The following is a 22,018-nucleotide window of genomic DNA, read 5'->3' on the forward strand; positions in this document are numbered from 1 at the left end:
TTTATTTTGATAATGTAAAGCCAGCCATGGTGAGCTTAAACACCACACACACACACACGCACACACACACACCACACACACACGCACACACACCACTTTAATAAATGTTACTAATCGCAAACTGTAGTGCAAGTTACAGCAGCTCTATAACAAATAAACAAATAATTCACAAAATTGAATGAGATGCACTACTGAACATCATATAATCGTGAATATAAAAAAATAAACTAAATAAAAGTTCAACAAATCTTCCAAAGTTCAAAATAAAAAGCGTGAACAATAGAAAAATAGATGTAGTGCCCCTTGTGGCAACACTTAGATTGCAACACATTTTGTTACACAAAATCCAATGCAATCTCATGGCAGTTCATAACTTTTTGATTTCATGGCTAATTCGAATAAATTTGTAAAATCGAGTTTGTACAATTTATTACAATTTGCTCATCACCCAATTACGGTTGGGTTTAGGGGAGGGGATGGGTGCCATATCTCCTTTTTAAAATAGCACATTTTCATATGACTAAACGTGTACGAAGTAGTACGAATTAGCCACTTAACTGATAAAATGTAAAACACTTACGTTTTCTCATGAGAAAATGTATCTTTTTCCAAAGCAACTGCATTACACACTTGCACAGGGCATGTTTTTAGGTCAGGCCGTTGGTTTTGGAGTTTAAAAGGCTATAGAGGGCTCTTACTCACCCAGATTGATATGCAGGGCAAGCCGGCCCTTGTGCAGCTCTAGCGTTATGTAATCACCCCTTTGTCCCTCTCCGTGCACAAGGACCCCGTCAGCTCGCTGGCTCTTAAACCGCAATGAAATGACGTCTTTCACCGTGCTGGTGGATTTCTGGTTAAACCGATACAGTAGAGAGCTCCTGCCATTGAAGTCTGCCACATCAGACTCTGGAGAAAGAGAGAGAGAGAAATCAAGGTTATAGATTCAATGCAAGATTCATAGATGTTAAGAAATTTTATATCAGGCCCAAATTGTAAGTAAAGGTGTTTTTTTTTATAATTTTCTTAAATGAAAGGTTGTTATAAGAAGTCCAAAACAACATAGCAGAACAAAAGCTAAACAAAGCAAGTCAAAGTAAAACAGCAAAGTAAAACAAAAAGTAAAGAAAACAAACAAACAAAAAAATACATAGAAAAATTAAGCAAAACAAAAAAAATACAACAAAACAGCAAAACATCTTTCATAAACAACAACACAAAGCACATCAATAACAAATAAATCCAAAAAAGTCAGTTAAAACAAATAGCAAAGAAAAAAGCTAAGCAAAAAACAAAGCCTAAACAAAGCAAATAAAAGTAAAAGGGCAAAGTAAAACAAAAAGCAAAGCTAACAAATATACAAAGAAAAACTAAGCAAAAAAAAAAGAAATAAAACAGAACTACAAAAAAGCTAAACAAAACAGTCTTCATAAACAACAAAAAATGCAAAGCACATCAATAACAAATAAAAGCAAAAAAGCAAGGAAAAACAGCACAAAACAAACAAGAACAGCAGCAAAATAAAATCAAAGCAAAAACTAACCAAAGCAAAAAAGCAAACCAAAAAACACAAAAGCAAAATGAGCACATAATATTAAAAAACAGCAAACATGAACGCTAAACAAAACAATCTTTTCTAAACAACAAATAATGCAAAACACATCAAAAACAAATTAAAGCAAAAACAAAAGGCAAAAATAGCAAAAACAATTAATAAAAAGGCAAAACAAATCAAAGACAGCATTACAAAATAAAAACAAAACAAAAGCTGAACAGGAAGGTAAAACAAAAGCAAAGCGAATCAAAAATACAAAGCAATCTAAACACATAATAATAAAACTAAACACCAAAACATAAAGCTAAGAAAAATAATATTTCAAACACAATAATGCAAAACACAATTCAAGCAAAAAAAAAGCAAGAAAGAAAAAAAACTAATAGAAAGAAAAAAAGCACAGTAAAAACTAAAAAGGCAAAACAAACAAAAAACAGCAAGGCAAAATAAAATAAAAAATATCTATAAACAAAAATAAAAGTAAACAAAAAGCAAACCAAACCGAAAAATAAAGCACATGATGCCAAAACAAAACAGCAAAACCATAAAAGCTAAACAATGTCATCTTTCGTAAACAACTCATAATGCAAAACACACATCAATGACCAAACTATAGCCAAAAAAGCATAGAAAAAGACTAAAAAGGCAAATCAAAGCAAAAACAGCATAGCAAAAAAACAAAACAAAACAAAAGCCAAAGAAAATACAAATGCAAAATCTAAACAAAATGCAAAAAAAACTAATCAAAACGAAACAAAAACGTCAATTTTCCATAATAAATAATTAAACTTTTAATATTTTAGACTTCCAAGGTTATTATAATGTGTATAATAATAATAATAATAATAATAATAATGATAATAATAATAATAATAATAATAATAATAATGTTAGTAGATAATCCTATTTAAATGATCATGAAGGATTATAATAGTAATTTATAAAAGTATTTATAATTGAATTGATAAAAGTGTTTTTATATAATTTTTCTTAAATGAAAGGTTGTTATAAAAAGTCCAAAACAAACATAGCAGAACAAAAGCTAAACAAAGCAAGTCAAAGTAAAACAGCAAAGTAAAACAAAAAGTAAAGAAAACAAACAAACAAAAAAAATACATAGAAAAATTAAGCAAAACAAAAAAAAACAACAAAACAGCAAAACATCTTTCATAAACAACAACGCAAAGCACATCAATAACAATAAAGCCAAAAAAGTTTGTTTATTAAAGTATGTTTTTTCCATAATAAATAATTAAACTTTTTAATATTTTAGACTTCCAAGGTTATTATAATGTGTGTACGCTATTTTAAAATGACATAAAAGCTAAACAAATGCAAAGAAAACTACGCAAAACAAACACAGAAAAACATATAAGCTAAACAAACAAATCCAAAGCGAAACAAAAAAAAATCACATAAACAAAACAAAGCGATGCTTAAAAAAATCATATGTACTTTATTTAATTATTTTTTATTAATTCATTCATTTATTCCAGAATAAAACATAAAACAATTACATAAAGCTAAATAAAAAATGAAAAAAAGAGAAAAGAAAAGGGAAAAAGGGAAAAACAAGTGCAAAGCAACAAAGAAAAAAACAGAAACACGAAACAAAAACATACAAAAAACCAAAATTAAAATACAAAAAAATTAGGACTGATTAATAATCATGCCACAATAAACATCCTATTTTTGGATTTACAAGCATATTTATCATGTGACGAATCTTATGAGTTTGGGTCAGTTTAGGTCTCTGATCTTCTCCTTAAAAGCGGTGTCCAGAATCTAAAGAAACATGAAGGCTGTCTCAAAGCAGCCCTTCAGAACAAACTTCTACCCAGGGCTGTAAAAGGCAGAAATGTGGATTTGACCCCGGCTCAGAGGTCAGACATCACATTTTTGCTCTCTTTCTCCATCTCTCCTCGTCGGAGTGCGCGAGACTGAAGCTAACTAGCCGTGACAAGCAAAGCCGCGCAAAGAGCTGGAAGCCGTCTGCTGAATATAGAAATAACACAGAGTCCAGGAACATCAGCAATAGCAATGAGGCTGACTTAGAGAAAGTGAGGAGATCAGACTGAAAAGTGTTTGCATCTCGTTTTGTGAGATGCAGAAGTTTGAGAAGTTTGTGTTTTGATGGAGACGCAGTGTACATCCAGATGGAATGATAAGGAACTATTTCATCAAGACAGAGTAATCAATAATCGGTAAATCCCCATGGAAGGAACATAGAGATTGTGAAGTGAAGCTCAATATACTTGTGTTAACCAAAAATGACACTAAGAAACCTAAACAAATGCAAAGCAAAAAACAGCAAAGCTAAATTAAGCAAAGAATGTTGTAATAAAAATCTGCATGATAAAACAATGAAAAAAACAAAAACAAATGCTGAGCAAAAATAAAATCTAATAAAACAACAAACATCATTCAGCCATTTTTTTTTTTTTGCTTTTTAGCTTTGCATTTTTTTTTGTTTGTGAACTTTTAACACAATAAGCAAAGCAAAAACCAAAACAAAACAAAACGGATGCAAATGCAAAGCAAAAACAAAAAGCAAAGCAAAACAAATCTTAAAGGCACAACAACTGTCCTCAAATCATGGAAATTACATAAAGAAAAATCTAGAATCAAATAATTAGGAACAGCGAGAAGTGAAGATAATTATACTTTAATAAACCAAAAATAGGAAAAAAGCAATACACAAAGCAAATCAAAACTAAAGTCTAAACAAACAAAAACAAACAAACAACAAAAAGCAGAACAGCGAAGCAAATCAAAAAAGCAAGGCAAAGCAAAACAAAAGCAAAGCAAACCAATTCTTAAAGGCACAACATCTGCCATCAAATCAAGGAAATTACACAAAGAATTATCTAGAATAAATAAAGAGAATAGTAATAATTAAAGATAAACATACTTTTATTAACCCTCAAAAAAGCAAAGCACAAAGCAAACCAAAACGAAACATCTAAACAAAACAAAAACAAACAAAAAAAGCAAAAACAGCTAAGCAAAACAAAAGCAATATAAAGTAAAAAATTAAAATAAAATAAAAATAAACAAAAAAGCAAAACAAAAGCAAAGCAAAGCAAAGCAAATCTTAAGGCACAACATTTGCCATCAATCAAGGAAGTTATACAAAGAATAATCTAGAAAAATAAATAGAATAGTAATAATTTAAAGATACACATAAATTTATTAACCCTCCAAAAAAGCACAGCCCAAAGCAAACCAAAACTAAACATCTAAACAAAACAAAAACAAACAGCAAAGCAAAACAAAAGCAAATAAAGCAAAAATAAATAAATGAATAAATTTAAATAAAAAAGCAAAACAAAGCAAAACAAAGCAAAGCAAAGCAACCAAATCTTAAAGGCACAACATCTGCCATCAAATCAGGGAAGTTACATTAAGAAAATCTAGAATAAAATAAAGAAAATAGCAAGAAGTGAAGATAAACATACTTTTATTAACCCCAAAAAAAGCACAGCCCAAAGCAAACCAACATTAATTGTAATATTAATATGAATAATAAATTCTGAACAAAACTAAACAAAAAAATAAACTGGAAAAACAACAAAAACACACACAAAAAAAACAACAACAACAAAAAGAAAAAACAACAAAACAAAAGCAAAGCAAAGAAAGATATACAAAAGAAATACAGTCAGTAAATCACCATGGAAGAAACATAAAAAAATAACTACACTAAAACTAAACTAAAAAATAACAATAACAGAAATCACAAACAAAAAACACACAAAAACAAACAAAACAGCAAAGTTAAACAAAAAGCAAAGCAAACAATAGTAAAGCGACAACACAAAACAAATGCAAAGCAAAAAACAAAACAAAGAAAGCTCATCAAAACATTCCAAATGCAGAGTTTAATAAAACAATCAGGAAGGCAAAAACAAAAAGCACAGTGAGAACAAGAGCAAAGCAAAGTAAACTGTAAAATGCAAAACAGAATTTCTAAACAAGACAAAAAGAGAAAACAGAAAGAACCTAAAAAAGAAAACATAAAAGCAAAACAATAACCAGCAATAATAGGATAATAATTAGTATGTATTATAAACAAAAAGTAAAGGCAAAAAAAGCAAAGCCCGTCAAGATGGAATGATAATCTTATCATTTTAGTGAGACAACAATAATCTGTAAATCTCCATGGAAGTTACACAAAGAATAACCTTGAGTGGAAAGAAAGAAGTGAAGCAGAAACACTGCCAGGTTTAGGGATAAAAAAATAAGTAAATGCATATTGTATAATCCTTCCTGAGGGGGAAAAACAAAAACAATGAAGTTCAAACTGTCGACTGCATCTGAACTCATTCAGACGGCTCGCTAAACACAACACACAGAAATCACGTCATGCTTGAATTATTTATTATCTAGCATTGTACACGTTGAAAGAAAGTTCTATCCTCTCTTTCTATGACTTGTAAAACTCCATACACACCATTCTTATGAGTCATTCAGGGTTATTACAGTTCAATAAAACATTTTTTTTTGTTACATGAAAGGATGTGGAAATATAAACAATAGATGAAAAAGATTTAGAAATGCTGAAACTAAAATGAGTTTAAAACTACAGGTTAGAAGTTTAGAATATATTAATAATAATAAGTAAATTCAAAACATTAATAAATTAAAGATCTGAATATTTAACTCTGATCCAGTTAATTTCTAAATATGGGATTAAAAAAAAAAACGCTCATGATTTTTAAAATATTATTATTAATGAATATTATTATTATAATTTGTAATAATAATGAACATAATAATAAACGTAATAATAAACGTAATAATAATAAACATAATAATATTAATAATAATAATAATAATAATAATTGTTTTACTAATATAATAAATAACAACAACAACAACAACAACAACAACAACAATAGTAGTAATAAAAATTATTATTATTATTATATTATTATTATTATTATATTATTATTATTATTATTATTATTTAAAATATAAAAATAATAAACATACATCTTGATCCAGTTATTTTCTGAATATAGAAGAAAAATGGCTCATGTTTTAATTGTTTTAAATATTATTAATAAATATAATGAACTATTTATAATATAAATAATAAGAATGAATAATTATTATAAATTATTCTTATTATTAATATAAATTATTGTTGTTGTTGTTGTTGTTATTGTATTATTAATAAAATACATAATATAATTATTTATTATAAAAGATAATAATAATAATAATAATAATAATAATAATAATAATAATAACAACAACAAAAACGATTACTATTATTATTATTTTATTTTTTTAAATATAAAAATAATAAACATAAATCTTGATCCAGTTAATTTCTGAATATGGAAGAAAATGGCTCATAATTTAATAAAAAAATATATTATTAATAAATATAATAATAATAATAATAATAATAATAATAATAATAATAATAATAATAATAATAATAATAATAATAATAATAATAATAATAATAATAATAATAATAATAATAATAATAATAATGGTTTAGAAATTAGCCATACATTTTCCCTACCAGATTGTCTTTGTGGGTCTACTTATAGCTTAAAGACACACACACACACACACACACAAAGTCATCCACAAACTCAGAATTAGACCTCACTTTATTTGTGGGTCTCTTGGTGGCATCACCACAGCAGTGCTCGGATGTGAATTAATGACTGTACAGGGACACGCAGACACACTTACAATATGAATGCTCTTGCTACACACTCGTCGTTTCAAGCATACACACAAACAGTTTACACCACGAAGCCGTGGCCTTAAATTGCAGTTAGCAGCAGAGGCGCTTGACAGATTTAAAACTAATTGACTTTCAGGAGCATTCAGCAGTGCATGAATAAGGCCACTGCGCCACTGAGGACATCCGCTTTATCCCACAGAAAAAGAAACATGAATGGAGGAAGAATGGATGAGCTATCTTGAACGCGTGCAGTTTGCCTCTTTGTCTTTCTTTTTTGTGTTCCTATGCATGTTTGAGTTCATAGTGCCTGTGTTAATGCCATTTTTTGCTTTTGTTGTGAATGGTTGAATCCTATTGACAATGTTAAATCTACTAAAACTACTAGAATTGTGACGGCATGCATATGAACAAAATTTGATTGCTAGCTGTATTTTCTCCACTGAAGATTACTTCCGGTATTCCAAACAACACCCAGAACTCTTTGCATCCATCAACTCCTGCAGCAGCTGACAATAATCAGGACATTCACACACAGACACAACTGTAGCTCATCTCACTGATTACATGGAAAGTATATACAGTACACTTCACTTTCACATTCACATTGCTGAGTCTTGTTTCTCCAATGAACATTATGAAATGCTTTCTCTGTTTGTTTTTGCCATGTTTTAATTCTTGCCTTGTTCACTGTTTTGATTCTCTGCCACCTAGCCTGACATTTTGCCTGTGATTTGACTACATTTATCGGATTTCCCTTAGGCTCCTACTTTCCACATGTCTGTTGTCAGCGTCTGCTTTATAACACAATAATTAATTCTTGCTAATTTTCACTACCAAAAAATATATATATATATATGGACTGTAGGGAGGTATCCCAGAAAAGCAGGTTATGTGAAATTAGGAACGGGTATCATTCAACTTTAATCGATACCGAAACAGAGTATCGATATTGGTTCTTATCGATACTGTGATTAATACTGTTTGCAATTGACTGATGCAATAAGAAGAAAACGTTTCCCAGTGATGGGTTGCAGCTGCGGAATGACATCCACTGCGTAGAACATATGCTTGACAAATTGGCAGTTCATTCTGTGGTGGTGACCCCTGATTAATAAAGGGACTAAACCGGAAAAGAAAACGATTGAATAAGAAGAAAAGATTTTAGTACTGGGAAACTATTCACATTTTCAAAATCATGATTAATCACTTTGTTTTTTTCTAAGATTAATTGTATTTTTTTAAGCAAATTCAACAATCGATTAAAAAGTAGTATGAACAAAAGTGTAATAACACTTTAAACAACTTAAGTGTTTTTTTACATAGAAGTATCCTCTTTCTTATAAACAGTTAAAATATTACTATACGTTAATATACTATAATAATATTAGAATAAAATTCTCAGACAGTCACCAGCTCAATAGATGAGAGCTTTATGCATGAACTGTGTGTCCCTATGCAGTGTTCTCTACTCCCTTTAAACTTGAGCATGGGACTACTTTTAACCACTTCAGAACAGTCATTCACAGATTTGTGCAACGTCATCCTCTGCAGTGTATGTATTATAATATGCTGGGTTCACATCAAAAGCAAAACAAAATATTTGACATACAAAGGGAATGCAAGACGAAATATGTTGATAGAGGCAAATTCCGCACATTCACGACAAATGTATCAGTGGCAAATGCGTTATTCATGCCGACCAGTGGAAAATTGTCCATATTTGCACATTTGCATGTATGTAATCAGCTTGGACAAATTCAAGTAATTCAACTTGAGCTGAAAAATAGCTTAGAGTGGAAAAAACATCCCACGAGTAATTTAGAGGAAGTGATGTGGTGCACTGCATTTGGTGTGAACCCAGCATTAGGCCCATTCCAAATGTTCTCATTGGTTGGGATGTGTGATGACGTGCATCCCAAGAAAATATTCAGTATCCTACTTCTCCAGCAGTGGACTTTCAAAATAATTTTAAAAATTGCATCAACGCACGATAAAATTATTGTTGACGTTAATTAATTCATTAACGTCATAACGAGTAACTTGTCCAGCCCTATAGAAAAAAAACATATAATTTAATTTTTATGCTGATGTCTTTTAGGTTTGTTGTGTGAGCCATAACCAATTCACCATGACTGATTGTCTGTGCATAAACACACCTCAAACATGCACAAGAATATCACACGTACATTGAACAAACATTGGCGTTTATCAGTAGTCCTAGTAGTCCCTGGGTCACCTTTATCAGGCTTGCGTTTCCACTGCTAAAAGGGTTGCCAATGGTACCATTTTGGTGGGCGTGGTATTCGACAGAAAGTTTCAGTCGACGTCATTCTCGCTCGAGGGCTGTTTGTGGCTATTCATCAAGATGACGACAAGTTTTGTTTAAGCTCTGGTCAACCCTGGCTCGTTATTATATGTATATATTATTACAGTGAAATGTCACGGCTGTGTATTTAAAAATGGCGCTTGCTTTGTTTTCATTCTCCTGGCTTGTGCACAAGCTAGTGTTGTATCTCTATAAACCAATAGCGTTCAGCTGTGCATCTTGCCTGGCCTTTTGGTACCCTTTTGAAAAGGTACCCAAAAAGTGGTATGGTACAGTTTGCTTTTAGGTACCTTTTGACAGTGGAAACAGCCTTAAAAGCATACCGAACCATACCGTATCATACCACTTAGTGGAAATGGGCCATTAGATATTTAGCCCATCATTGAGTCTATTTATTTACTTGTGTGCAAATTTATATTTCTTCAGTTTTTTTATTAATTTCAGTAATATTATTGACTAATAATAGATTTTTTTACAATACAGTTTGTAAAGTAATATTATCTCCCTTTTAGTAGATATATCATATGAGAGATTTTCATATGAGATCTATTATAAGAAAGACTTTGTTTACCAAATAAAGTGGATCTAATAAGATTTGCATTGTAAACATTACATACAAGTTAAAAAGGTATTATTTTTAATTTCAATATTAAGTTTGTTATGATACTCCCAAATTAATTCCCGTATAAATCTGCACATTTTTTACAAAATTCTGCACAGAAATAGCAAAAAATGTCAGCAGATTTTGTCTGACCCTGGCAATTAGGTAGCAATCCAAAAAGCTCTGGTTCTCTGTTACTTTAAGAATGTGTAAGCAGGTTTAAAAATCACTTAAGATACTTGAGGTATCTTTTAGGGTATGTGAATAGCCATAGCAAATTTAACGTGAATATATTATTAGTACCTAACAAATAAACAATATAATTCTTGTTTACTAAAAAAAATTAATAAAAAATTATATATTTATATATACTACGTATAGTCATTACAAAATAATGTGCAACCCATATGGACAATACTACAGAGACCCGAAAGGAACGTGATGGTGGGGAAACAGGTGGAATAAAAAAAAATAATGGGTGTGAGAAAAAAAAACAGAGTGATAGGAAGATATTTTTAAAAAGTTTTTGCGTTCCCTCGCAAAACTGTTTTCCACAAACACTTCCTGTTCACTTCATACCTGTAATATGTCAACCCTCACGTTTTTGCCGTGTTTCTTTTTTTCTCACACCCAGTTTTTTTTCTTCAGTTTTTCCACACCATCACGTCCCCTCCGGGTCTCCGTACAATAGTGTTTTTTGAGCCAAAATTTAACAGTGAATGAAAAAGTAGTGTATTGTGCACTTTTACTTGAAAAGTTGTGGTATATGAATGAAAGTCCAATAACACTTTAAACAACTGAAGTGTTTTTTTATGTTTCCATGGTGACTCATGGTTTTGGCATTCGGTTGAAAAGGACTTTTGTGTTGTGTGCTTAGCTTAATTTATGGAGTGATTTTGGAACCAACATACCTCGAGTAAGCAGGTTTAGGGTTAATCAACCGAGAGTTCAGAGTTTAGCAGATGGTAAATTAACCTTGCTTTCTGGAATACACGCCAGGTCCACATGAATACAGCATTTTTGTCATTTTCAGGCATCCATATGAATGTTGTTGTTTTGTAAAATGTAACCTGAGTAGCAATTAGCATTTCCATATTTGCAATGTTTTTGTTTTCTTTAAACTGACATGCTACTGACTTGAGATTTGAATATCATGCTATCGTTTGTGCACAACACAATATGCTAAAGTTCAGCTAGTCTGTTTTTAGCTAGTTCTCTGTAATGCTGTTTTACTGCAGTCGGGTTGAGTTGGTTTAGACTTGAGTATCAAAGAGCAGAGTAACAATCAATCGGTTACCTCAAGGGTAGCCAGCGCCACACGCCTTGCACTTGAAATATTTATAACACAGGCTTGCTAGTGCTCGTTTTCTCTCTCCTTTTTTTCTTCCTCTTCCCCTTCACTCCATCCTTGTTCATTTCTCTCAGTCTCTCCTCAGGTGCTTTGTGTTTGCAGTCTGCGCACTAGCTTGAACCAATTGTCAATTCAAAGCTTGACTCCGCGACCTATCACTGCCATGTTTATTCTCTAAACGTTAATTTCGTGAGATAGGGCAGAATGTGACACCGCTGGGGGCGACTCGGTTTACCGCGTTGATCAAACATGATAAGTGGGTGCTGACCACACAGTATTTCAGTAATAGGGTTTGATAACAGAGACGCTAGTGCTTTCTCAAAGTCAGACCGCTGGGAGGTTAGCGCTAGCATTAGCTGCGGGTGTGCTCTTACATACCGAAGGAGCCGTGAATGAATCAGGCTGTGTATTAGCACTCAGTAATTATGTTTATAATTAGCCGTGCGCTAGTATGCGATAGCCATACAATGGCTTCACGTGGCGATGCTCAGTGTTAGCACAAAGAGCATATGAACAAGTCTGCTAACCTGAACTCCAGGGGAGAAATGAAAAAAAAATCCTTCAAAGTTTTCTCCCCTTTCAGTGTTTTTTTTTCCCCTTCTTTATTTCTTCACCGGAATTCAGGTTAGCAGACATGTCCATGTTCACACATCCATGACCAAAAATGTCAATAGTTATTTTTATCAAATGACTGCACTTGTATGACACAACTAAATATCCCAAATAGAATTGAAAGGAGGTCATGCATGCTATTTATCGATTCAGACTAGGGCTGGGCCGATAAACGATATTATATCAAACCGCGATAAATTTTTGTCAATAACAATGATAAGCTTTGGACTTTTTAACTCTATATTGATCCAAGAGCTAATCACACAGCAGAAATGTGCAACAATGGGAATCTAAAAGTGTGTTGATATTAATGTATCGAATTTTCGGCCACCAAAAATTGATCGGACGAAAATATTATGCCATTTAATGGACTGCGACGTCGACACTTCGATCACGAACTGTGACACCCCAATAACGTAGTTTTCCCAGAGTGGGTCCACTACTAGGCATGGGGAAACTATGTAATTGTAGCGTCACAGTTCGTGATCGAAGTGTCAGCGTCACAGTGGTGTCAGAAGTGGGATTAATCTTCACTTCTTTACATGGACACTCAAATTTTTGTGGTTTCAGTTATTGTTGGGTTACTCTTTTAAATCTGGAAGCATTAACAACTTATACTGAAATATATATCGTTATTGTTCAGTGTAGAAAATTGATGCAGTTTTGCCATATCACCCAGCCTAATTCAGAACAGTGGTTTAAAGAAAGAAAATGTACTTTTAACAGACACTGCATTTATAGCCTACTCAAACTGTAAGTTTACATTTCTGACAACAACTAAACAAACATTAAAGCAGGTCAGATACTATTTACGTCTTTTCAAACAGCCATTTACATTTGTTAATCGTTAAGATGTTTATCAAACACAAGAGTACAGCAAACGCAAGCAGAATATATGCATGGGGGAATCATTTACAAGATCAATAGGATGCATTTAGAAAACAGATAGGATTACGTTAGAATACATAAAGTACAAGATATAGACCAAATGCACATCGAGTACTCACTGTATGCACAGCCATAGACCTCTACTCTGAGGCCCATCCATCCTCCGGGACTCCAATCCATCGGCAAGAACCGCAGAAATCGTGTTCGTATTGAGTGCGAGAGCTTGTGGTGAACAACCCCATCTGAATTTGTGTTTCCAGGGAACGTCTGTAAGAAAACAAGCAAACAACAACAAAAAGAATCTTTAAGATTTGGTCTTGTTGACATCTGTTAGTCATGCCATGTCAAACATTTTAAATCCCTGGCGCAAAAATGAGTATTTGGTGCAAATTAACCAAATTAAAAGGTAACACTTTACAATAAGGTTCATTAGTTAATGCATTTACTAACATGAACTAATCATGAACAAAACTTGTACAGCATTATTAATCATAATTGAACATTTACTAATGCATTAATAACATCCAAGTCCATGCTTGTTAATATTAGTTAATGCACCGCGAGTTAACGAACTAACAATGAACAACTGTATTTTCATCAACTAACGCTAACTAACTAAATGCATTAATTAACACATTTTCAACCTCTCCCTAATAAAACACACCTGAATCAACTTATAACATCAGAAGAGACTCCAACACCTGAAGTTAATGGGTCAGAAAAGGGAGACATCCACAATATGTACTGTTGGTGTGCCTCCAGGAACAGGGTTAGGAAACACTGGTCTAAGCCATTGTTTTTTTCCCTCACTTCCATTTCAATCATTTTTTTTTTTGCAGTAAATAAGAATCTATGAAAAGTTAAATTTCTAGCAATCTATGAATTTGAGAATATTTTGCTTTCACAGAAAATCCATTAAAAAAATGGCTCAAGTTTGTTATGCCAAGTCTTCCCAGACAGATTTAGCAATTTGCTCAAATGGGTTACACAATTTCCTTTGCCAAAATATGTTAATGTGACAGTGCCCTAATGCTAATGTTTAACTAGCAGTCTCATTTATATTCTATTTACAGTCTGTCTCAGACAGTCTTATTCTGCTGAAGCAATTGTTAACAATAGTAGCTTATGTAAAGGACTGGTTAACCAGTAGATACTACTAGTATTCTGTATTTTGTCTTTCACACTGCATTTAACACTAGTTTTAGCCTCAACGTTGATTTTTACCTCTGCGTCAAGCGCACGCATAGTTCCTGCCGTGGCTGACGCTGTTGCGCACCTTTAAAAAAATTTAACTACACGTCGCAATGTATTGGCCATCTTGGTAGCTGTGACCAGTGTGGGTGGGACTGAGAGGCACGCGAACCCGTTGGACCGAGTGTTTAGAAGTGTCAAGTCCCGTAAAGGAGCTCTAGATGGACACTTTTGTTTTGCGTGTACCTTATGATTAATGTTGTTGCACGTCAGCCGGTTCCTACCTCTGAATGAGAGAGTTTAAGCTACTTGTACATTAAGGTAGCATTCAGAATAAACAAAACACCAGCGAAGAAACACGACACAAAGGAACATAAAAACCTACTGCCGGCTAGCGTTTCGGAAGTGTTCATGCAGAGCAACTCATAGAGAATGCAGAAGTATAAATGCACTACTACGCGGAAGGCAGGCGTCATGGGTCAAGCTGATTACTCGATGCAAAAGTATAAATCAGCCTTCAGGTGGGATGTGTTACGCAGGATTAGCACCACTTTTTTATAGAGAGCGCTTTTTTAAACCCTTTTTTGGAGCAGGATTAGCAATGTTTTTGCAGGCTAGGATTGCGCAGTGTAAAACAAACATAAGCATACCCAGTATTAATAGAAAACCCAGGCATATGAGAAGAAAGATATATGATATTGGCCAAATATCTGATATTTAATATTCGTCAGACAATTTAAGTTTCATTTTCTTGTTTTATCAGTTTAAATGTTTAGCAGTTTAATAGTCGCCTAAATAATGTTTAATAGGTTTATAGTTGTACCTTTTTGTTGGGACAGATCCACACCACCACTAGATGGCACCACTAACTCGGTTAGTTCTCTTGTGCCCAAAGAATATAATTTTCCTTAGTCAACTCTTTATTCAATGTGATAAACAAACTACTAGTCAGTCTATAGTTCGAACTGTAAAAATATTAAGTACAATTGAATTGAGCAGGGGCCTCGCGGTGGAGCAGTGGGTTGCACAATCACCTCACAGCAAGAAGGCCGCTGGTTTGAGTCTCGGCTGGGCCAGTTGGCGTTTCTATGTGGAGTTTGCATGTACTCCGTATGTTCGCGTGGGTTTCCTCTGGGTGCTCTGGTTTTCCCCACAAGTCCAAAAACATGCAGTAAAGGTGAATTGGGTTAGGTAAAATTGTCTGTAGTGTTTGTGTGTGAATGAAAGTGTATGGATGTTTCCCAGTGATGGGTTGCAGCTGGAAAGGCATCCGCTGCATAAAACATATGCTGGATAAGTTAGCGGTTCATTCCGCTGTGGCGATCCCAGATTAATAAAAGGACTAAGCCAAAAAGAAATTGAATGAATGAATGAAGCAGCCAAATATGGTCTAACATTCCACCCTGAAAATATATCATGAATTGGTAAAAAGAGTTTATCACTTTCACTTTCCCTTTCCTTTAGCGTCCTTCAGCACGCATTCAAAGCGACTTCATAATCTTGCATATTGTCAGTGGCTTTGTCATACGCCCACATTATAGGACTGCACAATATCATTATACCTGAATGACGATCGGAATGAAGCAGTTAATGCTCCTTCTTGTGCACAATGATGAACAATGAAGGCACAAACCATCAGACCTGCTTCTGCTTTGACAACGATGAACCTCACTGTGACCCCCCCCCCCCCCACTTCCCCACTTCCTCTAAAAAAAACCCTTCAGATTTACGCAAATTACAGAAGTCCTCTATTGAGCTCAGAAAATGCGGAAATCAGTATTTATACGGAAGAATCACATTCCTGAAAACCCCAGGTAAATTACAAGAGCAATATATGAAGTGACATCCCAGGATTTACTTTAATCAAGGTTTACAATGACTCTCTTGATCGCTACTTTCATTAGGCAGGGACGTATGGTCACATATACTTTTAAATTCAATTCATCTTTATTTCTATAGCGCTTTTACAATGTAGATTGTGCCAAAGCAGCTTCACATAGAAGATTATAGTAAATTGAAACAGTGTCAGTCCAGTTTTGGGTTGAAGTTCAGTTTAGTTCAGTGTGGTTTAATTTTCACTGCTGAGAGTTCAAACACTGAAGAGCAAATCCATCGATGCGCAGCTCCACAGGTCCCGAACCATACAAGTCAGTGACGACAGTGGCGAGGACAAAACTTCACCAATTGGCGCAAGTGAAGAATTAAATGACCAGGGATGCTAATAGTTCCCAGCATGCACAGGACGTCAACATGACTTCAGATTGATATTGTACCCCAATGGGAGGTTGCATTTTGTTTGGAAATGAAAATCATGTTGACATCAGAAATATCAAACATCCTATGATGTTACAATATAACGTCTATCAGACGCTGGATTTTGGTTGCTATACCCGACCAATAAATGTCATTATTTGACATCAATATGACATTGGTTTAGGAAGTTGGTTCAACGTTGGATTTTGGTTACTTTCCAACACAACCTAAAATCAACAAAATATCAACGTTATTTCATGTTGTTATTGAACGTCAAAATAACATTGCACCTTAAATCTAACCTTATCATAACGTCTAATAACAACGTGTGTCTGCTGGGTTAGATTTCTACAGGTGTTTCAGCTCTCCTTCTCCCAATTAGCATCTCGGTTTAACTCTCCCAAACTCTCCCAAAGTCAAGAGTTGACTATCTATACATAGAGTTGAACTTTTGCCAAGCTGCATTTACCTAAGATTTAGAAAGCTAACAAGAAAAGTTAGCGGGGAGCCCCTGGCAGCTTAGTTTCTTTAAGCGGCACTCAAAGCGTCGCCGCTAATCTAAACCTCCAGTTTTAGAATAGCTGGGGGTCCTACCTCCAGCTGTAGAGCCTATGAGAAGAAGAAGAAAAAAAAAGCACAACCAGGAGGCACCTACCGCTCTTTAAAAATGTTCCGCGTCTTTTAATCTTCCACTCATTAAAATGCTTCACACCTTCAAAGATTTCCATTAAACTCTGTTCTCAAACTAATCAGCACCTTTTTTTTCCCTCCCGCTGGGTGGGAGATAAAAAGAACAGAACATTAAGCCATCAGCGAACAAAATAAATAAATAAATACATAAATTCGAATAAAAAAGTGTATATACGGAATATATATATATATATATATATATATATATATATATATATATATATATATATATATATATATATATATATATATATATATATATATATACACACAGCACCTCTGCTGCCCGCTCTCTGTTTGTTTAGCTCCAATGATTACATTAGCAGCTTATCCAAGCCTTCATAATGAGAGACGACGGAGATGGCAGGTAAGATATATCTCAGTAATGTTTCACTCCAGATCTCTTCAAGCCGGCGCTAAATAAGAACGCTGGGGAATGATGGAGCTTTGAAATGACGAGTATTGATTCAAAAGAGGAGGGAGAAACCCGTTTGTTTGCCTGTAAGTGCGAAGGCAATGCAGCCGCTGTCTCTTGTGGTGCAAGAGGGCCGTCCCGATCGATCCCAAAGTTGTCAAAATAAAACTATCCAAAAAAAGAAAACGCAATTGGAGTTGGGTAGACAAGGGTTTTAGCTGACCGATGAGGTCAGGAGACCATGAAATAAGTTTTGCCAGGGATATAAAGTCACGTCACTCAAGATAGGGTGTGTGTTTAATCTTACTTTTAACCGATTAAATGAAATCCAAGTCGGTAATTAAAATTTGAACGCTTCGCGGGTGGCTGGTTTTCGGTGTGCTGACAGCGTCTGACGGTGCAAGGGTGGATGCATTAATACATCCTAGTAAATTATAATGATTTAGTTAAAGACACAGACGCTTAATGATTATGGGTGTGCATGCATTTTATTCCGGTCATAAAAGCCCCCCTGATCCACATTATCCAGAAAGCTTTTACGCCGCTTATTGCTCTGGCCGAAGTACTAATGCATTATAAATATAATAAAAGCCTGGATTATTTATAAGAGTACTCGAATAACTCACCCCTATGTTGTCCTCCTGTCTGAACTGCTTCCAAGCTCTCCCTGTGTCACTGTACAGCAACATGTAACTCGTAACCCAATCAGGACTCCCGAAACGACCCTGGGTCGCCACAGCTGTGACCTCGACCCTTTCTCGCAGGTCCACCTGTAGCCATCGTAGCCTGTCTGTTCGCTCTGGAGCCCAGCCGCCACCTCCTAACACAAGAACAGAAGGAGTGAGCAATTTCAGCGTTACGAATGTGGCATTCTGAAATATCTGTTTATATTTTCCAAAACGTAACCACAAAGTTAAAGGATCAGAAAAATTATCATCTCAAAATATGTTTTATATTTGAGAGAAATAAGCATGCTTTATGGACAGTTCTCTGCATATATGAGTACACCCCTCACAAATCTCTCATTTAAATTAATAATTTCTATAGGAGGTTTTACAATATTATATTTGTGCATATACATTACTTTAGTCATTGCTGAAGCCAAAGCTGGAGCTAATCTAACAAAATAACTTACAATAATGGTTCAAAACTTAGTAGCTCAAATTTATGTCATAGAAAAATATTAAAATAACAATTTTCAAAAATAGCAAAAATCAAGAGACAAAAAAATATATACAATTTTGTTGAAATGTTGTAATTTGTATTTTTTTGTAATATTTTGCATGAATTTAAATGTATTCTTCTATTCATCTTTCCATTTATAAAGATGTTCTATGACTAAAATATTATTTTAATAAATATATGTTTAATAAATCTGTTTTCTTCAAATGCACCAATGTATATAATCCCTATTTACTGAGAAATGGATACAAATATTCAGTCTCAAAATTGGGTGTACTCAATTATGCTGAGCACTGTATGGGACCACACCCCCCAAAAAAGCGAGTATACAATATATACTTTAAAACATACTTTGTAGAAATTCTGTGAAATAAAGTGCACAACCCAGTGTTGGCTCTCTACAGAAAAAAGAAGAAAAAAAAAAAATATATATATATATATATATATATATATATATATATATATATATATATATATATATACATACACACACATATACACAGTTGATGTCAGATTTATTAGCCCTCTTTGAATTTTTTTTCTTTGTTAAATATTTACCAAATGATGTTTAACAAAGCAAGGTAACATTCACAGTATGTCTGATAATATTTTTTCTTTTGGAGAAAGTCTTATTTGTTTTATTTCGGCTAGAATAAAAGCATTTAAATTTTTTTTAAACATTTTAAGGTCAAAATGATTAGCCCCTTTACTCTCTATATTTTTCGATAGTCTATAGAACAAACCATCATTATACAATAACTTGCCTAATTACAATAACCTCCCTAGTTAACCTAATTAACCTAGTTAAGCCTTTAAATGCCACTTGTATGCCACGCTGTATAGAAGTGTCTTGAAAAATATCTAGTAAAATATTACATAAATATTTTAAGATATATAAAGATATAAATCAGTCATTAGAAATTGGTTATTAAAACCATTATGTTTAGAAATGTGTTTTGTGTAGAAATGTGTTCTCTCTGTTGGGTAAAAATAAATAGGGGGGCTAATAATTCAGGGGGACTAATAATTCTTATTTCAACTGTATATATATATATATATATATATATATACAATTTTAACATTTTTGTATTTATGAGAAAAAAAATGTTATTATGCATGTGAAATCTCTCTGCTACATGCTCGTTTTAGGGTACACTTTAAGACTTTAGATTTGGTGTTTAAATCACTGAATGGACTAGCACCAAGATACCTTTCTGCATTAATTCAATTGTACACTACATCAAGGGCACTTGGATGTGCTGATCGGTTACTTTTGGCTGTTCTACGCACAAGGTTAAAAACCAGGGGAATTGTAATTTTTTAGGCAGGCTAAAATCACCCTTTAACTGCCCCACCAATAAAAAAAAATTATTGCAGTCTATTGCAACTCTTAATGTCGCTAGTTAACACACTCAAGGCATTATTTTTCCACACATCCCATCATTTCTAAAATATCATACTAGACCAAATGGTTGATATGTCAGTTTAGGGTAAAAGTACCGGAATTAATACATATATTATGAAAAATCTGAAAATATGAAGTGAAAGACCAATTTATTTAAATACATATTCAAAATGCAACATTTTTGAATACTAAAACATCTTTATTTTTTGAAGCCATAAAATATTTAAGATTGTCATTTAACATGATTTTAGTTTTATTGTAAAAAACAAAAACAAAAAAACAAGCAAACAAGTGTAGTAGTGCAACTGGATTATGTTTGTTTGATTTTTCTGTAAACCAACAATACTGTGAGTGTAAACCATTATTTAAAACAGTGATTCTTTAATTGACTTTAACAGTCACTATTTAAAACATTCAAAATATGGTCAAGCATTTGGTAGAGCAGGCAGTTAAAAGACTTGTTGTTTTTAAAAGTGTATAAAGAATCATTGACTTGACTGTTACAGATGTAAAAGATGTGGAATTGGCACTTGTATGATTTTGGAAAATCAAATAAAAAAAATTAAAAATGTTGAATTTTTTGATCATTTTTACAGTACTGTGAAATACAACCACATGCAAACAACTTGTGAAGTTTATTAATACACTAATTTTGAGAGGATCGTGTCCTTATGATTGTCCATGGCTGGTCCCGCTTTAGCTAAGACATGCTTCACCAATCAGACGATTCCTAACTCACAATAAATAACCAGAGCTTCTTACCTCAGTATCTTCATCTTGATGAATCTCCCCTCCCACCACTACTCCCCCTCCTTTCTAGATTGGGCGACATGGCGGCCCAGTGATTAGCACTGTTGCCACACAGCAAGAATGTCACAGGTTAAAGTCCCTACTGAACCAGTCAACATTTCTGTGTAGAGTGTTTATGTTCTCCCCAAGCTCGCGTGGGTTTCCCCTGGATTCCCCGGTTTCCTCCCAGGCCAAAAACATGTGACCTAAGTAAATTAAACATTATAAATTGACATCATTGCCGACCTCTTAGTAAACAGATATACCTAGTAAAGTAGTATATCTCTCTTTAGCCATACCTTTATCTGTCATAGGCCGAAATAATAGTTGGGGAAGTTTATCAAGATCTACCTGAGCTCAAACTCCCCTCTCATTCTGCTAACGGAAGGGAGCCCAGGGCTTGAGGATCTTATGAGCTCAAGGCTCTCCCCCGGGACGGCATGCCAAACAAGCTTTATTATCAATCATCAGCTAAGTGTGAACTCTTGAAAGAAAGAGTTTCACTATTTTGGAGAAATCCTTATTTTTTCATGGCAAGGTTGACCCTTTACAAGGAATTGCTCAAAACATATGCAAGTGAAAAATGATAATAAGAGCACCGCTACTTTTGGCAAGTACCTTCTAAACAATGTGGTTATAATTAAAAAACATAAATATTTTATTAACAAAAAGATAAACTTTTAATTAAAGACAAAAAAGTTATTTAAAGCATTCTTTGCAGCCAGCCAAGGCTCAACTTCTGACAAGTCTGCCAAGTGAGCTGTTTTTAAGCTTGTCTGTTCACGCTAATTAGCTCTGTAAACAGAATGTACATTGACATAGTATCTGTAAAAAGGCTGAGCAAGTAGACAAACAGCTAACCCTGCATTAGCCTTGACACAAGTTACTGCTCTACTAACACAACTAGACTGATCACCGATTAACTGTCAGACAGTAATCCATTGTTTGGGCTGGTTTTGACCCACAATAAAGAATGCTTGCTAATACTCCATAAGAACTTGCTAAGGATATCCCTGATGCAGCATATGATATAAGGGAATTTCATTTTGTGAA

General features: G+C 33.6%; 1 protein-coding gene across 1 annotated transcript in view; it reads right to left on the reverse strand.

Moving 5' to 3' along the window:
- The window catches only part of cntnap5b (contactin associated protein family member 5b), a 124,909-nt gene that overhangs the window by 56,261 nt on the left and 46,630 nt on the right, over window positions 1-22,018 (reverse strand). Inside the window, exons 3-5 of the mRNA XM_056448563.1 lie at window positions 18,216-18,409; window positions 13,160-13,307; window positions 703-906 (exon numbers count right to left, since the gene is read on the reverse strand). Coding sequence (XP_056304538.1) covers window positions 703-906; window positions 13,160-13,307; window positions 18,216-18,409 — 546 coding nt within the window. The remainder of the gene's footprint in view (window positions 1-702; window positions 907-13,159; window positions 13,308-18,215; window positions 18,410-22,018) is intronic.

Source organism: Danio aesculapii, chromosome 22 (genome assembly GCF_903798145.1).
Source record: "Danio aesculapii chromosome 22, fDanAes4.1, whole genome shotgun sequence".
NCBI classification, from domain to species: domain Eukaryota; kingdom Metazoa; phylum Chordata; class Actinopteri; order Cypriniformes; family Danionidae; genus Danio; species Danio aesculapii.